The 15881-nt window shown below is 52.9% G+C and overlaps 1 protein-coding gene across 2 annotated transcripts; it reads left to right on the top strand.

Moving 5' to 3' along the window:
* Positions 1 to 311: 311 nt before the first annotated feature.
* On the top strand, positions 312 to 11301 carry ABCG4 (ATP binding cassette subfamily G member 4; the record flags this gene model as incomplete). 2 transcript variants are annotated; one of them, XM_079709032.1, is made up of 14 exons in its annotated part: positions 312 to 549; positions 4832 to 4949; positions 5064 to 5196; positions 5329 to 5379; positions 5584 to 5729; positions 6888 to 7011; positions 7138 to 7252; positions 7447 to 7589; positions 8760 to 8858; positions 9084 to 9252; positions 9348 to 9448; positions 10477 to 10635; positions 10807 to 10925; positions 11076 to 11301. In XM_079709032.1, the coding sequence occupies 14 exons, from the start codon at positions 312 to 314 to the stop codon at positions 11299 to 11301; spliced, it is 1941 nt and encodes a 646-aa protein (XP_079565158.1). The 2 variants fall into 2 exon arrangements, with proteins under 2 accessions (XP_079565158.1, XP_079565159.1); XM_079709033.1 differs by lacking the exon at positions 312 to 549 and adding an exon at positions 3630 to 3684.
* Positions 11302 to 15881: the final 4580 nt, after the last annotated feature.

Raw genomic sequence — 15881 nt, 5'->3', positions numbered from 1 at the left:
GATTAGAGCCTCCGTGGGGAGGAGGGAGCGGGTGCGGGCTTCGAGGGGCCGAGCTGGGGCCAGGCTAGGGCTGGGGCTGCCCGGGACCGAGGAGAGGTCGGGACTGATCGTTGCTGCGCGGGGAGTGGTGGCCGGGGGAGGGCAGGTGCTCTGGCGGTGGGATGTGGGCTGCTCCCAGTAGCCGGTCTACCCTGAGAAGGAGGCGGGGAGTGGGGGAGAGGGCACATTAGAAAGCAAGGGAGCTCTGAGCCAGGGATCAGGGTCTGCCCCAAACTGAGGAGGCCCTCTCCCTGCAGACCGGCGGCGGCGTGATGGCGGAGAAGGCGCTGGAGGCCGTGGGCTGTGGACTAGGACCTGGGGCTGTGGCCATGGCCGTGGCTCTGGAGGATGGGGCGGAGCCCCCTATGCTGACCACACACCTGAAGAAGGTGGAGAACCACATCACTGAAGCCCAGCGCTTCTCCCACCTACCCAAGCGCTCAGCCGTGGACATCGAGTTTGTGGAGCTGTCCTATTCCGTGAGGGAGGGACCCTGCTGGCGCAAACGGGGTAAGGGAGCAGCCTGATGGGGAGTTGTGAGCCCCCATGAGTTGCCCCTTTGGGAGCATGAGGCCTGGAGGTCCCCTCTTCTGCAAATCCGGCAGGAGCGGGTTCACTAAAATCTATGCCCCTCATTCACTGTGCACACAGCTGAGGTGCCGGGGGTCTGCACTCCCCCTACACCTGTAAGCACCATGGGACACTAGATTCAATTGGTTATTTCCTCTTCCAAGTTGACACTATCACCTCTGGTCCATGAGGAGTTTTCCTTCGGTGTTTCAGGTAGAGCTCCTGCCTCTGAGGGCTGATATGAGAAAGTAGGGGCTGTGCTGCAGGGGTTGTCCTTAGTGGTTAGCAAAAATCCTTGGACCTACAGAGCTCCGCTAATTTTAAAAGATGTTCTCATTCCTGTCTTCTTACTTCGTTCTTGCCAAAGTCCTCCGAGGCACGGAAGGTGAAGGCTTCACAGGACAGATGACGTCTCTGTATTACTAATAAGGAAACTGAGGCCCAGAGAAGTTGAGTAACTTGACCAATGTCACACAGCTAATAAGTGGCAGACTTCGGACCCGAAGCCAGGTTTTCCAGCTCTCCATGCAGCGTTCCTTTCTCTCTCTTCACTTCCCTGTTAAGCATTCCCATCTCCTCCTTGTTTCTCCCATTAGGACAGTGGGGTAAGGTCTGGCTGGGGCTCTGAGTTCCTTTGAACCCTGACCATCTCCTGTATCCCTTGCAGCTTTTGCCCCCCACCCCACCCTCCCTGCCCTGGGCAGGTTGAGCTGGGAATAGGGAAGCTGGGTTTTTCCCCAGAGCCTGGGCGTGGATCAGGGGTGGAGCTGGGACATTGTTCTCTGAGGTTTAAGAAATGTTTGGGGTGCTTCAGAGCAGGGCTGAGCCTGAGCTCTCTCTGCACTCCCTACCCTAACTTCCATGAGGGACCAAAAGGTCACAGGGCTTGAACCACTGGAAACTGAGGTATCCGGGCTCCCTGCTCAGCACCTTAACCCTAAGCAGGCTCTCGGCCCTGAGACCAGCTCCGGGCCAAATGAGGAGGTAGTTGTTATTTTCCTAGCCCTCACAGTTTTAAGGAGAAATGAAAATGCAAAAGAAATGTGCCTAGATGGGCCAGCTCTCTGGTTGCTTCAAGCCACCAGCCACAACCAATGGGCACCCCTGACCAGGTCCTTCCCTCCTTTGTCCTTGCCAGCCCCATTCTGCTTTACTGGCCATTTTGCCGTCTCGTCCATCCCTTGCCCCTTTCTCTGCCCTCTGTCCTCCTCTTTCTGCCTTCTCTTTTCACTTGAATCCCTGTCCCCTTCTCTGGAGGACAGAAAGCAATTAGAGGTAGGCAGAGAGGAAAAAGAGCAAGGGGCGTGGAGAGAGGGAGATTTCTGTCTTTCCCACGTAAGGATTTGTCACTCACCTCTCCTAATTACAAAGGACACTTCTTGATTTTTAAAACCCTTTTCTATTAATTATTATTAATTATCTTACTTATTATTCATAATAACCTTATTATGTCCTTGGGAGGAGATATACTATCCTTATTTTATAGATGAGGAAATGGAGGTCCTGAAGGATTAAGTGACTTCATAAAATTGTGAAGAGAGTTACTGACTGAGGCAGACCTAGAACTGTGGTGGGTCTCCATCCTGAAGGCATGGCAGGCCCCTCCCATGCTGAGCAGCTATGGTCCAGCAGGAGTCCCAAGACATGGGTTCCTAGCTATTTGTAAGCTGTGTGACCTTGGGCAGGCTGCTTTCCCTCTCTTGGCCTTACTTTCCTCATCTGTAAACAGGGATGATAAGAATACCCACCACACAGGCTTGTTGTGCGGCTCAGCTGAGATGTTAGCTGTGAAGATGCTTTGTGAAAGGCAAGCATAGGGTGATATTTGAATTCGGCAGTAGTGTTCAATCAAGTGCTTGGTGGGGATTAAATGAAGGGAGGGGTCATCATTGTCAATTTCTTCCCCTGCAAAAGAAATCGCTTCCTGTGAGTAGCTCTGAAAGGCATACACTGGCATGCACAACCACATGTCTTTCTAATTGACGGCGATGATGAATGAGGCAGAGGGTTGGAATCCATGATTTCCCCTCTCCCAGTAAAGAACTTGCTGTGTGTGTGAACGTGGGTAAGTCACTGGATGTCTCTGGGCCCCAGTTGCCTCATCCATGTTGCTACAGCAGTGACTGAGGCAATGAGCTTTGTAAACTGGAAAGCACCATACGGGGGGTTGGTGTGATCAGGATCCCAGAGTGGGCAGCAGCTGATCCCCTGTCTGACTGGATATGTCCAGAGGGAGGGCTGGGTTCTGTGGAGGGAGGGTGAAAGATCACATCCCTTCACTGCCTCTGCTAAGGAGGTAGAATGGAGAGGGAATTGGGCTCCGTACGGGTGGGAGGAAGCTGGTAGTGAGCAAAGTACCTGGTAGGGGATTGGTGTTTCGGCCTCACTGAGGCAGGTCTGCAAGCACAGCAGGCAAGGCCAGCCTCCTTGGCTTCATCTTTCCTCTCCACCCACTTGTCTCACCAGTTGACTCCATGGAGTCTCTGCCCTTTGTTCCCTGGATTGTATTACATATATGCTGTTGTATAGCAGAGCTTTTCCTCCCAAAGCCTGGAGAGCCTCTGCCTTCCTTTTCCATTTTGAAATGCTGCTCATGCTTCAAGACTTAGCTCAAATGCCACCTCTTCCATGAAGCCTTTCCTGATTTTCCCCTTGCCCTTCCACCCTCATCAATTCCATTTTCTGCATTCTCATTGCACATGGTTTGTACTTCTGTTATAACCCTCACTTTATCTTTCTTCAGATCCATAGGTGGTTTCTTGTCCATCTTTTTAGCCTAGACTATCACCATCTTGAGTGCAGGAACTATGTCTTCCTCATTTTTTTGGTGCACTGTCTGGTACAGAGCTTGGAATGTAGTATATATCAATAAGCGCTTGCCAAATGGGATTAATTATAAAATATCACTTGTTTTTAATGGGCTCTATGTGCCAAGCACTGTGTCATATGCTTTACATATATGATCTCATTGAATCCTATAGCAACCCTATGAGATAGGTACTATCATCCTCATTTTACAGATGAGGGACCTGGAGCTCAGAGAGGTTAAGCAGCTTGCCCAAGGTCACACAGCTGGTAAGTGTGGAGCCGGAATTTGAACGTAGATCCACCCGACTCCAAACTGGTACTCTTAATGCATATGCTGCCTCCCAGTGAGTGAATGAAAGGTGAGATTTTACTGGGCCATGTTAGGGTCTGCAGAGACAAGCCTGGTGGGCAGAGAGAGCACCCCGAAGAAGGCTTTTTAGAATGAAGCCAAGGCTCTGAGCACACACACTCATAGAACCAACACTTATTGAGCATCTAGTATGTGCCAGCCAGTCTGCTAAGGTTACAAAGATGAGAAAGACACAGACCCTTCCCCCGAGGAGCTCACTGACTAAGAGGCTGGAGGAGGGAAATGAGGGGCAGGCACATCAAGTAACAAACGTGTTGACATATGAGAAGTGCTATGGAGCGCAGAGGACAGTCAGCCAGCTCAGGCTGGATCGTTGGGAAAGCCTTCCTGGAGGGGATGAGAGAGTGGCCGCTGTGTTTGTAGAAGAGTAGAGTCTACTGTAACTTTGATCTCCTCTCCACGCCCATCCGTCAGATGTGGGGGTTTACCCACGGCCTTCAGAAGAGCACTGCTGGGCTTCCCTGGTGGCACAATGGTTAAGAATCCGCCTGCCAGTGCAGGGGACAAGGGTTCAAGCCCTGGTCCGGGAGGATCCCACATGCCGCGGAGCAGCTAAGTCCGTGCGCCACAACTACTGAGCCTGCGCTCTAGAGCCTGAGAGCCCCAACTACTGAGCCCACATGCCACAACGACTGAAGCCCACGTACCTAGAGCCTGTGCTCCGCAACAAGAGAAGCCACCTCAATGAGAAGCCCGCGCACCACAACGAAGAGTAGCCCCCGCTCGCCACACCTACAGAAAGCCCGCGCGCAGCAACAAAGACCCAATGCAGCCAAAACCAAATAAATAATTAATTAATTTTAAAAAAAGAAAAAAGAAGAACATTGTCACCTCGGGTACTTTGACATTAGTGGTGGTTGTTTCTAGGGGGACGGGATGAGAGGGTATAGGTTATTGTTGGGGCTCTGAGGGTCACTCCTCCATCCTAACCGATTCACAGTGAGTAGGGACTGCCTATTTCACTGACAGCCATGGCTCCTAAGAGTTTGGGGTGTCTCTGTTCATTGTAGCCCTGATCAAAAGTTCCTCCCTCCCTCACTGCAGGTTATAAGACTCTCCTTAAGTGCCTATCAGGTAAATTCTGCCGCCGGGAGCTGATTGGCATCATGGGCCCCTCAGGGGCTGGCAAGTCCACGTTCATGAACATCTTGGCAGGATACAGGTGAGGACAAGGCTGGGGTAGAGTGGGGGCAGGACCAGGCAGAGGGTCCCCTGGGGAGCACAGAAGTTGTTCTGAAGTGACGCTGAGCTCCATCCCCAACCAACGTTCCTTCAGGGAGTCTGGAATGAAGGGGCAGATCCTGGTCAACGGGAGGCCGAGGGAGCTGAGGACCTTCCGAAAGATGTCCTGTTACATCATGCAGGACGACATGCTGCTGCCACACCTCACGGTGCTGGAAGCCATGATGGTGAGAGCCGGGTGGCCGTCCCCTCCTCCTAGTTCTCCCTTTATCTGCTGTCCCCGTCCTTCCCATTGGCTAAGGGGTCAAGGCTGTGCCCCCTCCCACGCATATCTGATCCGCCTTCTCTCTGGGCCCCAGGTCTCTGCTAACCTGAAGCTAAGTGAGAAGCAGGAGGTGAAGAAGGAGCTGGTGAGTGGGGGAGGGAGGGGGAGGGGACGGGACAGCTGCCCTTTTCACTGCTGCTGAGTTCTGGGGCCCCCGAGTTGGGTGGTAGGAGAGGGGCGGTCAAGGCTGGGACATCACGCTTCAGGGAGATGCTTACTTAAATTGGGGTGGTGCTGGGGGAAGCAGAGACTCTGAAGCTGACCTGGGGTGGGTGGGCGGCCGGGCCAGGTGACAGAGATCCTGACAGCACTGGGCCTGATGTCCTGCTCCCACACGAGGACAGCCCTGCTCTCCGGAGGGCAGAGGAAGCGCCTGGCCATCGCCCTGGAGCTGGTCAACAACCCACCTGTCATGTTCTTTGACGAGCCTACCAGGTATCTCTCCCCCTCCTCTTCCACCAGGATGCCTCCTCCCCTCAGCCCAGAGCCAGGGCTAGAGGCTGCATCTGCTCCACTGCTGGAGACAAGAGCATGTGTTTGCAGCCTCCTGGGGCCAGAGAAGGGCTCCACCCCTGCCGGTCCTGTTGCCATAGCAGCCCCATCCTTCACCCTAGCAGAAATCCCGATGTCCTCCTTGACGGATGTCGCCTGCTCCTTCTCTCCCCCACAGCCAATCAATCGCCAAGTCCTGCTGATCCTACGTTCTTTTTCCATCTCTCAGATTCGCCCCACCCCCATTCTTAGTGCCAGTGCTTAAATCCAGGACATCATCAACCCTTGCCTGCATTTCTGCAATAGACTCCTATCTCCTCATCTCCAGTCTCTCCCAGCCCATCCTTCTTCCAAACTGCAACCAGAGTGAACTTTCTAAAAGAAAAGTCTGGCAATACTCACTCCCCTGCTTAAAAATATGCAGTGATTCCCATTTGCCCTCAGAATGAAGTCAGAGGACTTACAAGGTCCTGGTCTGAACCTATTTCTCTGGCCTCACATCTTGCTTCACACTGTCTTGTATTTCATGCTCTAATAATACCGAATCACTTATAATTCTCTTAGTCCAACCATGTGTTTCATGCCTCTGAGCTTTGCACATGCTGTGTCTTCTGCCTGGAATGCCCTTCACCACCGCACCTGCCCTCCCTCCCTCCCTCACCTGGCTTAGCTCTTTCTTCTGCCAGACTCACTCAGGAACCTTCTCTGACTACCCTCCAACACCTTTGTACAACAGAGCTGAATCTTCCCCCCACTTCACCCCATGATTCTACAGCGTGGTGCACATTATCTCAAATGATCTGTGCATTTCTCTCTCTCTCCCTCCCAACCAGAGTCTATGTCTTATTTATTCATCTTTGTAATCCCAGTGCCTGGCATTCAACAGGTGCTTAATAATTGCTCGTTACACCTAACAGTACTCTGGGCTTCTTGGTACCTCCGAATGCCTGAATCGTACAGTGTGGATGGGATAAAGCGATGGCCAGGGTGACCCCCTTCCTGCCAGCTCCCTCGCCCTCATAGCAGCTGCCCCACCCAAACAGTCCCTTCCCTTGCCTCTGCCCACCTCACCCCGCCCCCTGGTGGCCTCTCTCTGGACAGTGGTCTGGACAGCGCTTCCTGTTTCCAAGTGGTGTCCCTCATGAAGTCCCTGGCCCAGGGGGGCCGTACTATCATCTGCACCATCCACCAGCCCAGTGCCAAGCTCTTTGAGATGTTTGACAAGGTGAGGGTCTCTGGGACTCAAAGGTGACCGGCCTGCGATAGGGAGAGGGAAGGGGTCAGTAGAGGTGTCATGGGACCCGCCTGACCCGCTCGTGGTGTTTTCCTCGTCCTTCTCTTTCTGCCTCAGCTCTACATCCTGAGCCAGGGTCAGTGCATCTTCAAGGGCGTGGTCACCAACCTGATCCCCTATCTGAAGGGGCTCGGCCTGCACTGCCCCACCTACCACAACCCAGCTGACTTCAGTGAGTGGGGGCCTGTTGGTAGGGGCTGGGTTATGGTGGCGGGCCAAACCTGGGGGTTCAGATCATGCATTTGGGCCTCCCAGGGGCAGAGATCTCACCGTCGCCTGCCTTCCGCGCACACCCAAGGAAGGGCTGGCTTGCCCTTGGGAAGCAAGGATAGATCTTAGCTGAGCACACCCCTCTGTGTCCCCCAGTCATCGAGGTGGCCTCTGGCGAGTACGGAGACCTGAATCCCCTGCTGTTCAGGGCTGTGCAGAATGGGCTCTGTGCCATGGCAGAGAAGAAGAGCAGCCCTGAGAAGAATGAGGCCCCTGCCCCCTCTCCCCCCTGCCCTCCGGTGAGTAGGGGTGGAGAGGGCAGAGTGCAGAGTGGGGGAGGAGAGAGAGGACCTTGGACGCGGCCCTGCCAAAGAGGACATGCCCCAGAGGCATCACAACCACTGGGTCCGTAGAAAGGACCCAGGACTTGGAATAGACCTGCTATTAGCTGTGTGACTTTGGGCACATCACTTAACCTCTCTGAGCTTCGACTTTCTCATTCATTTATTTGTTCAACAAATTCTTACCGAGCGTCTGTAGCACGTTGTCCTTAGTGCCACCTGGTAAGCAAGACTGAAGCTGTCTCTGGCCTCGTGGCCAGTGTGGTTTCCTATCATCACTAACTTGGAGGTGATGATACTCATTTCACAGGGTTATTGGGAGGACTAATTAGATCATCACACAAAGCTCTTCGCACCGTAGCTGGTACAGTTGGTGTTCATTCCATGCCAGCTCTTTTCTTTCTTTCTTTCTCTCTTTCTTTTTATTTTATTTTTTTTTACAATGAAAATGAGTTTTAATTTGTGTTTTTGTACCTTTCAAAATAACACTTCAGCTAGTTCAGAAAGAGACCACTTCTGTTTATAAAAGCTCTTGAGTTTTCCCTCCAGCTCTTTTCCTTAAATGAGATACTATAACCCTGGAAGGCTGGGAGGGTTATTGTTGCTGTTGTCATCATTATTTTTTTTGTCATCATTATTATCATTGTTAATAATATTGTGAAACTGGTGGCATAAAGGTATTATACCCTTAGGGTAAATGTTTTCAATGGATTAAAGAGTAGTGACTGGGGAATTCCCTGGTGGTTCAGTGGTTAGGACTCTGTGATTTCACTGCCGAGGGTGTGGGTTCGATCCCTGGTCGGCCAGTAAGCTGCACAGTGTGGCCAGAAAAAAAAATAAATGAATAAAAGAAATAAAGAGGAGTGACTGATCTATTAGTAGCCCCCATGGGTGTCCTTAAGTCCTTTCTATCTCCTCCCTCCCAAGTTTTTTCTCCCTCTTTGTGTCTCTCTCTGAATCTCACTCTGATTCACACTGCTAAGGCCAGCTTCCAGGTACCCAACTCAATGGTGGAGAATTCTGGAGGACCCTTGCCCCAGGGACAGGCTCAGGGGTTTTCCCACCAGCTGAGCTGGGTGCGTGGTAGGGGGTAGGGTAGGCTCACCTGATCCAGTTTCCTCTCTCCAGGAAGTGGATCCCATCGAAAGCCACACATTTGCCACCAGCACCCTCACACAGTTCTGCATCCTCTTCAAGAGGACCTTCTTGTCCATCCTCAGGGACACGGTGAGACATCAAGTTGGGGGAGGGGAGGCTGGCATAAGCCTGGCCTTGTGGGGTGTGGGATCCCAGCAGCTGGGATGGTGATGGGGCCCCTCCCACAACAGCTCCCCCTAATGCACCTGTGGGTCTCGGTGCCTGTGAGGGCACACCCACATTCCTACCCAAGTGTGGCCTGCCCATCGCTAGCCTGTGATCCATCCTCTCTCCTCGTGATCACCCCTCACACAGGTCCTGACCCACCTGCGGTTTATGTCCCACGTGGTGATCGGCGTGCTCATTGGTCTCCTCTACCTGCACATCGGTGACGATGCCAGCAAGGTCTTCAACAACACGGGCTGCCTCTTCTTCTCCATGCTCTTCCTCATGTTTGCTGCCCTGATGCCAACTGTGCTCACCTGTGAGCCGAGCTGCCCTGGGCGTGGGGCGGGAGTGGGGGGCACGGGGTAAGGCCAGGGTGCTGGACAGCTGTGCCTAATCGGCCTGTGTCCTCAGTCCCCTTAGAGATGGCCGTCTTCATGCGGGAGCATCTCAACTACTGGTACAGCCTCAAAGCGTATTACCTGGCCAAGACCATGGCCGATGTGCCCTTCCAGGTGAGCCTCTTCCCACCCACCCCCCACTGCCTCCCTTCTGTCTTGCTCCTTCCATCCTTGCTTGCTTGCCTCCCTTAACCTTGTTACCTGCCATCCTTTCCTTGACTTCTTCTCACTTAGCAAGAGGTGGTGAGCACCTACCATGCACGAGGCTCCATGCCAGGCACTAGGGATACAGCAACAAACATGATGGAAGTAGTCTTGACCTTGTGGAACTTATGTTCCGGTGAGAATAAGAGAGGACAAACAGAAAATGATGAAAATAACAGCCCTACAAATGACTCTCTGAATCTTATTCGAGGCAGTAGAGAATAGCGTGGGCTCTGGAGCCGTACTGCTTCTCGTTAGCTGTGAGACATTGGGCAAGTCACCTAATCACTCTTTGCTTTAGTGTCTCCATCTATAAAATGGAATGGTGTTAGTATCTACCTCGGGATTGTTTATGAGAAGGAAATGAGTTAATACGTGTAAAGTACTTCCACTACCCTGTTCCAAGCACCAGGGCCACCAGTAATCCGTAGGGCACCTTTAAGCAAGTTAGAAAACGTGTCCCTTCCTCAGGATGGAGGCTGCACTGTGCTAGGGTGAGGAGAGCTCAGCTGGGGCTCCACCTCTGGTTGCCTCTTGGTTGGGTGCCTTGTGCAGGGAAGAACCTGCCCTCCTGTACATGGTAGGCTCGGTCCCTGTCCTCCAGGAGTTGATGGCATCCAGGGGGACAAAACGCTCTCATATATATGGTTAATTAATTAACAATATAAGGAATATGCTGGTCCAGATGGGAAGGACCTTCAGAGAAGTCACGGTGCCTGAATGGGTCCGAGCGGGCCTGATGGAAGAGATGAGACTGGAGGATGAATGAGGTTCTTAGAGCCGGGGAGGAAGGGGATGTGTCAAGTTTATGTGACTGCACGAGCAGGAGTGCAGAGGCAGGAGCAGGCACGGATGCTCTAGCGATTGCTGTCCTAGAGGTTCTGCCTGGGTGGAGTGGAGGGTCTTGGCCTCTGCCCAGCCCTGTGAACACTCCCCAGGTGGTGTGCCCGGTGGTGTACTGCAGCATTGTGTACTGGATGACAGGCCAGCCAGCTGAGACCAGCCGCTTCCTGCTCTTCTCAGCCCTGGCCACTGCCACGGCCTTGGTGGCCCAGTCTTTGGGGCTGCTGATCGGAGCTGCCTCCAACTCCCTACAGGTGAGGGGCTGGTAGGTGGCGACCCCCAAGAGGGGGGACGGAGTCTGGTGGAAGGAATCAGGGGCTGGCCTAAGGAATGGGATGGATCTATGGGAAACCTGGGGGCCACCCCAGTCCTGGGTCTGCCCTGATCACCCCTGTGACGGCCCGGTCGCCTTCCCTCCCCTCCAGGTGGCCACATTTGTGGGCCCAGTTACCGCCATCCCTGTCCTCTTGTTCTCCGGTTTCTTTGTCAGCTTCAAAACCATCCCCACTTACCTGCAATGGAGCTCCTACCTCTCCTATGTCAGGTCAGTGCCCCTTCCTCACCATCTGCCCCTGCTCCTCCCTGTAGGCGGCCAAGCCCCAAGGGTGAGAGATTGCACCTGGGCTCTGGCAGTTTGCCCAGGGAGCAGGGTCCCTGTGCTCTGTGTCCCGCTCTGATGCCCTTGCTTGCCTAGGTATGGCTTTGAGGGTGTGATTCTGACCATCTATGGCATGGAGCGAGGAGACCTGACCTGCTTGGAGGAACGCTGCCCTTTCCAGGAACCACAGAGCATCCTCCGAGCGCTGGATGTGGAGGATGCCAAGCTCTACATGGACTTCCTGGTCTTGGGCATCTTCTTTCTGGCCCTGCGGCTGCTGGCATACCTTGTGCTCCGTTACCGGGTCAAGTCAGAGAGATAGAGCTTTGCTCTGGCCTGTGCCCCAGCCCCTGCAGCAGGAAGCCCCCGGCCCCGGCCCTTTGGGACTGTTTTAACCTTGTAGACTTGGGCCCCGGCTGCTGGTGCAGCCGTCCTCCCCTCTCTCAGCTCCTCCACAGGCTGGCTGTTGGACTGCGCTCCCAGCCGTGGCCCTGGGGCTGGGGGTGCCAGGCCTCCCCGCCACGCCCAGGAGTCTTCCCAAGTTGACGCGGTCTGTAGGTCTGTAGCTTCCTCCCCCTCTTTCCAACATCTGCATGCAATGACCACGGGGAGGCTGCCACCTGCCTTCTGAACCCACAGCCCCCCTCCTCTGTTGTCTGTCTGGGAGCCCCAGGCTTTCCAGACCCCCACTGACAACTGACCAAAGTGGCCCCCCCGGGGGTCCCCACCACACAAGTGTTTGTAATCTGGGCTGTTATAAGGTTGGTGTTCCAGGGCTGGGCCCTGGTGGGGTCCCCTGGATGTCCCATTTGGACGTTAGAATGGAGCAGGGATGGACTCTGGAAGTCTCTTCCTCCTCCTCACCTCTCCCTGCCCCTAGACCCTGGCTGATTTGGACAATCTGTTGGGACAGAAGCTGGGTTTTCTGTCTGGATCATCCCTCCCAATCCTGGGGATTGGAGAGGCCTGGTGCCATGGGCTCCTCCCCGTCACCTCTGGTGGGGGCCGGGCCTGTGGCACCTCTGCAATAATGTCTGTGTTTCTCTCCCATCTGCCACTGGAATTGGAGAATGCACTTTATTCTGGGGGGTGAGTGGGAGAAGCCCCAAGCCTCCTTTCTCGCTGCTCACGTGGTCCCGCAATGCTCCCTCACCTCTCCTGAGTTACAGGCACATATATGCGAACAGGCAATCTCGGCCCTACACACACTCGCTGTCCCGCTGTGGCTCACAGGAAGAGTGATGGTGGTGGTGATGGTGGGTGCTGTGGGAAGGGCTGTGTCAACCTCCTCCCGGGGATTCCGCTTTGATTCTAAGGATGAGGCTGGTGCTGCCTGGGGCGTCTCCAGGATCCGCAGGTGTCTACCCGCCAGTCTTCCCTCCCTCCCTCCGGCCCAAGCCAGGGGTGGCACAGGGCACCAGCTCCCTGGAGTTCAGGACCCCACACAAGCACAAGCATGAGCATAAGATGAACTTGGCCACTGCCACCCCATGGCTCTTCTTTTGTGTGTCAAGCTGGCAGTCTCACTCCCCCTCTCCTTCCATGGCCACTTGCTGCTCATTCAAACTCTTGTCCGCGTCTCTCCACCTGCTTTCTATCAGCCAAGGTGGGCCCTGGGCGCCAGAGCAGCATGCCCATGGCACCAGAGCGACAGACACACCTAGAACATGTCTGGCTTTCCTGGGGGTGCGGGTCCAGGCTCATTCTACTTCTGATTTCCCCTTCCCCTAGGGCTCTTGTCCCCCCTTCGTCCTGTACACACACCTCTCTACCTTCCTTACCCTGCCACGGATTCTCCCTATCACACAGAGATGCCAGGTGTATTTGTGGGAGTTCACCCATTATTAATAAAACCTATATTTATACAGTATGCAGTGTGTAAATGTGTGTGGGTCTGCCACCTGGTACCATGGGCCGTGAGAGCTCTTGGCAAGAAGTCTATGAGCTTCAGGGAGGCTGTGGCAGGGGATGGGAAGTCAAGCTGGTGAATGTGTATCTTAAGAGATATTTGTATCAAGCTTCACATCTTACAGATGCTTATGTTCATTATCTCAAGGGAGTGTCAGGTCAACCCTGCATTATCTCTCACGATAACCCATTTGCAGATGAGCGAACTGAGACTTGGGTTAAGTAACTTGCCCAAGGACCCTTAGCTAATGGAAGTGGGAACCAGCTCTGACAACCAGGTCTTCTGCCTCCGGACTCCTCCTTGGCCTCAGCCCATGATGTTTGTTACTGGTGGATCTGCAAGCTGCGTGCAGGGGCTCTGTGTCTGTTGCATAGGTGCATTCTTGCCTGAGTGATATGTGACTCTCTTTTCAGAACTCACTGAGCCCTGGTTCCCCGGTTGTGCCTATGGGTGAGTGGGGAGGTTAGGGGCTGTGAAGGCAGTGAGAAGCAGAAAGCCCCAGGGACCTAAGCCCCAGGATGAAAGTGGCAGGAACCCCACAGGGCTCAGCACAACTTTCCTCATTTCTTCCTCGCTTCTTTCCTACCGAACCACACTCCCATGGCCAAGCCATCAACCACCAGGACTAGAAATGGCTCTGGTAGCCTGAGATTTGGAGTAGGCAATTGTCCAGAAGGCCTTGAGGGCTGGTGGCAGGATGACCCAAGAAGCAGTACATTGTCTCTCCCTCTTCCCTCCTGATCCTGAGCTGGGGGACTGAAGGAAGGGGCTGCCGTCAGTTCTGCCGGCTGCCTGGAATACCCTAGTTGTGCTATGCCCTGGGCTAGGGTAGGGCCCAATCTATGACCGGATGGGTGCTTGCCTGGAGATGGACTAACTTTGTTTCTTATGGGGGTGGGAGTGGGGGGTGGGAAGTGGGGCATGGGAATGGGATGTGGGAAGTCTGAGTCCTAGCTCCTGGAATTCTAGCTAGCTTGAGGGGGCACTCTGGGTGCCACCTCCTCCCTGAAATGATACCAATACATGGCTCCTAAAAGTCAGAGGGCACAAAATTCTGCCACAATATAGTCTTTCTTAAGATTCTTCATTTTTACTCTTTCTCTTTTAAGATGAAATTTAAAATACTCCCCAAAGAGTAAAATTTATAAGTTCACACATCTGTAACTTCCCCTTGGAGCTAAAGGAAATGAACAGCCATTCCAGAGCCAGCAAGGGCCATTCAGGAACCGAGAACATTCGTAGAGTGGCTCACATATTTGCGAAGAAAGCTCTTTTGATTCTTGGAGCAACCCCATGAGGCTACTAGGATGAGTATGATCATTTCCTCCTTTCACAGAGAAGGGAACCAAGGCTTCGAGAAGCGACTTGAGCAAGCTCTCAAGATGCTGTGCTCTTGCCCCTGAGAACCACCTGCGACTTCTGCCCCCAGTCTCAGTAACCTGCAGCGGGGGAGGCATCCAAGCATGTTTTGAAATGGGCCCACTCTCCCTGAATGCCGAACTTCCTGGACCCAGAGGTCATTTCCTTCAACGCAGCTGCCTTCTGTGACAGGGTCTGTGCAAGGTGCTGGAGGGCAGAGATGACCAAAGCACTTCTCTGTGCTGTGGCTCTGTAGCACCGGCTGCCCCATCCTGAGGTCCGACGACAGAGCACATGCCCACAGTGTGACTCACAGTACTTCTGTCTGCAAGAGGCCAGTCAAATTATATGTTATTAATAAAACCTACATGGCTGTCGTGCCCGCTGAGGGGTGGGGGAGGGGAATGTCTTGCTCTGAGCTGTGTCCAGTAACGCAGCCAGGGGCCTGTCAGTCTCACGTGGCTAGGTAAGTGGAGTGAAGCTAGAGGAGCCCTCCAGGCCTGGAATGTCACCCCTAAGATCACATTCACAGCAGTTACTCTACCTCCTCTCCCCTCACCCCATCCTACTCCTCGTCCAGAACTTTGTTAAAATCAAATGTGCTCTTTTCCCTGCTGCCTGGAATGCCCTTCCCTTCTCTGGCTTTTTTTAATTTTAATTTTTTACTTGAAGTATAGTTGATTTATGATGTTTCAGGTGTACAGCAGAGTGATTCAGTTATACATGTATGTATATATATACACATATATATTCTTTTTCAGATTCTTTTCCATTATAGGTTATTACAAGATATTGAATATAGTTCCCTGTGCTATTTGTTGTTTATCTAATTTATATGTAGTAGTGTATATCTGTTAATGCCAAATTCCAAATATATCCTTTTTGGTAACCATAAGTTTGTTTTCTATGTCTATGATTCTATTTCTGTTTTGTAAATAAGTTCATTGGTATCATTTTTTTAGATTCCACATATAAGTGATATCATATGATATTTGTCTTTCTCTGTCTGACTTACTTCACTTAGTATGATTATCTCTAGGTCCAACCATGTTGCTGCAAATGGCATTATTTCATTCTTTTTTATGACTGAGTACCAGCTTATTATTCTTTTAATGTTCATTTATTTATTTGTTTCTGGCTACATCAGGTCTTAGTTGCTGCACGTGGGCTTCTCTCTAGTCGTGGCGCAGGGGGTCCAGAGTGCGTGGGCTCTGTAGTTGCCGCACGTGTGCTTAGTTGCCCCACGGCATGTGGGATCTTATTTCCCTGACCAGGGATCGAACCCACGTCCCCTGCATTGGAAGGCAGATTCTCAACCACTGGACCACCAGGGAAGTCCCCCAGCTTATTTTTTAAGATCTAGTTCAAATGTCACCTCCTGTGCCAGAGGCAGTTAGTAACTTCCTCTCCCAGGCTTTCCTAAAGCTTCCATCTCCCTCTGAAGTACCATCATTTGGGCCCCCTGGAGGGGAGCTGCTATGGTCTGGTCCCTGTTCACCTTGTTCTGGTTGCTCGATACTAGCCCAATACCACGTGTTCATTGAAAGAACAGATGTTTACATGTATAAGTGAAATATCCACACTGTCCTCAGTCTGGACGGAGGGTAGAGATCATAAAGCCCTCTTCTCAGCCC

This window comes from Hyperoodon ampullatus, assembly GCF_949752795.1.
Source record: "Hyperoodon ampullatus genome assembly, chromosome: 7".
NCBI classification, from domain to species: Eukaryota; Metazoa; Chordata; class Mammalia; order Artiodactyla; family Ziphiidae; genus Hyperoodon; species Hyperoodon ampullatus.
This window is presented reverse-complemented; position numbering and strand designations above follow the sequence as displayed.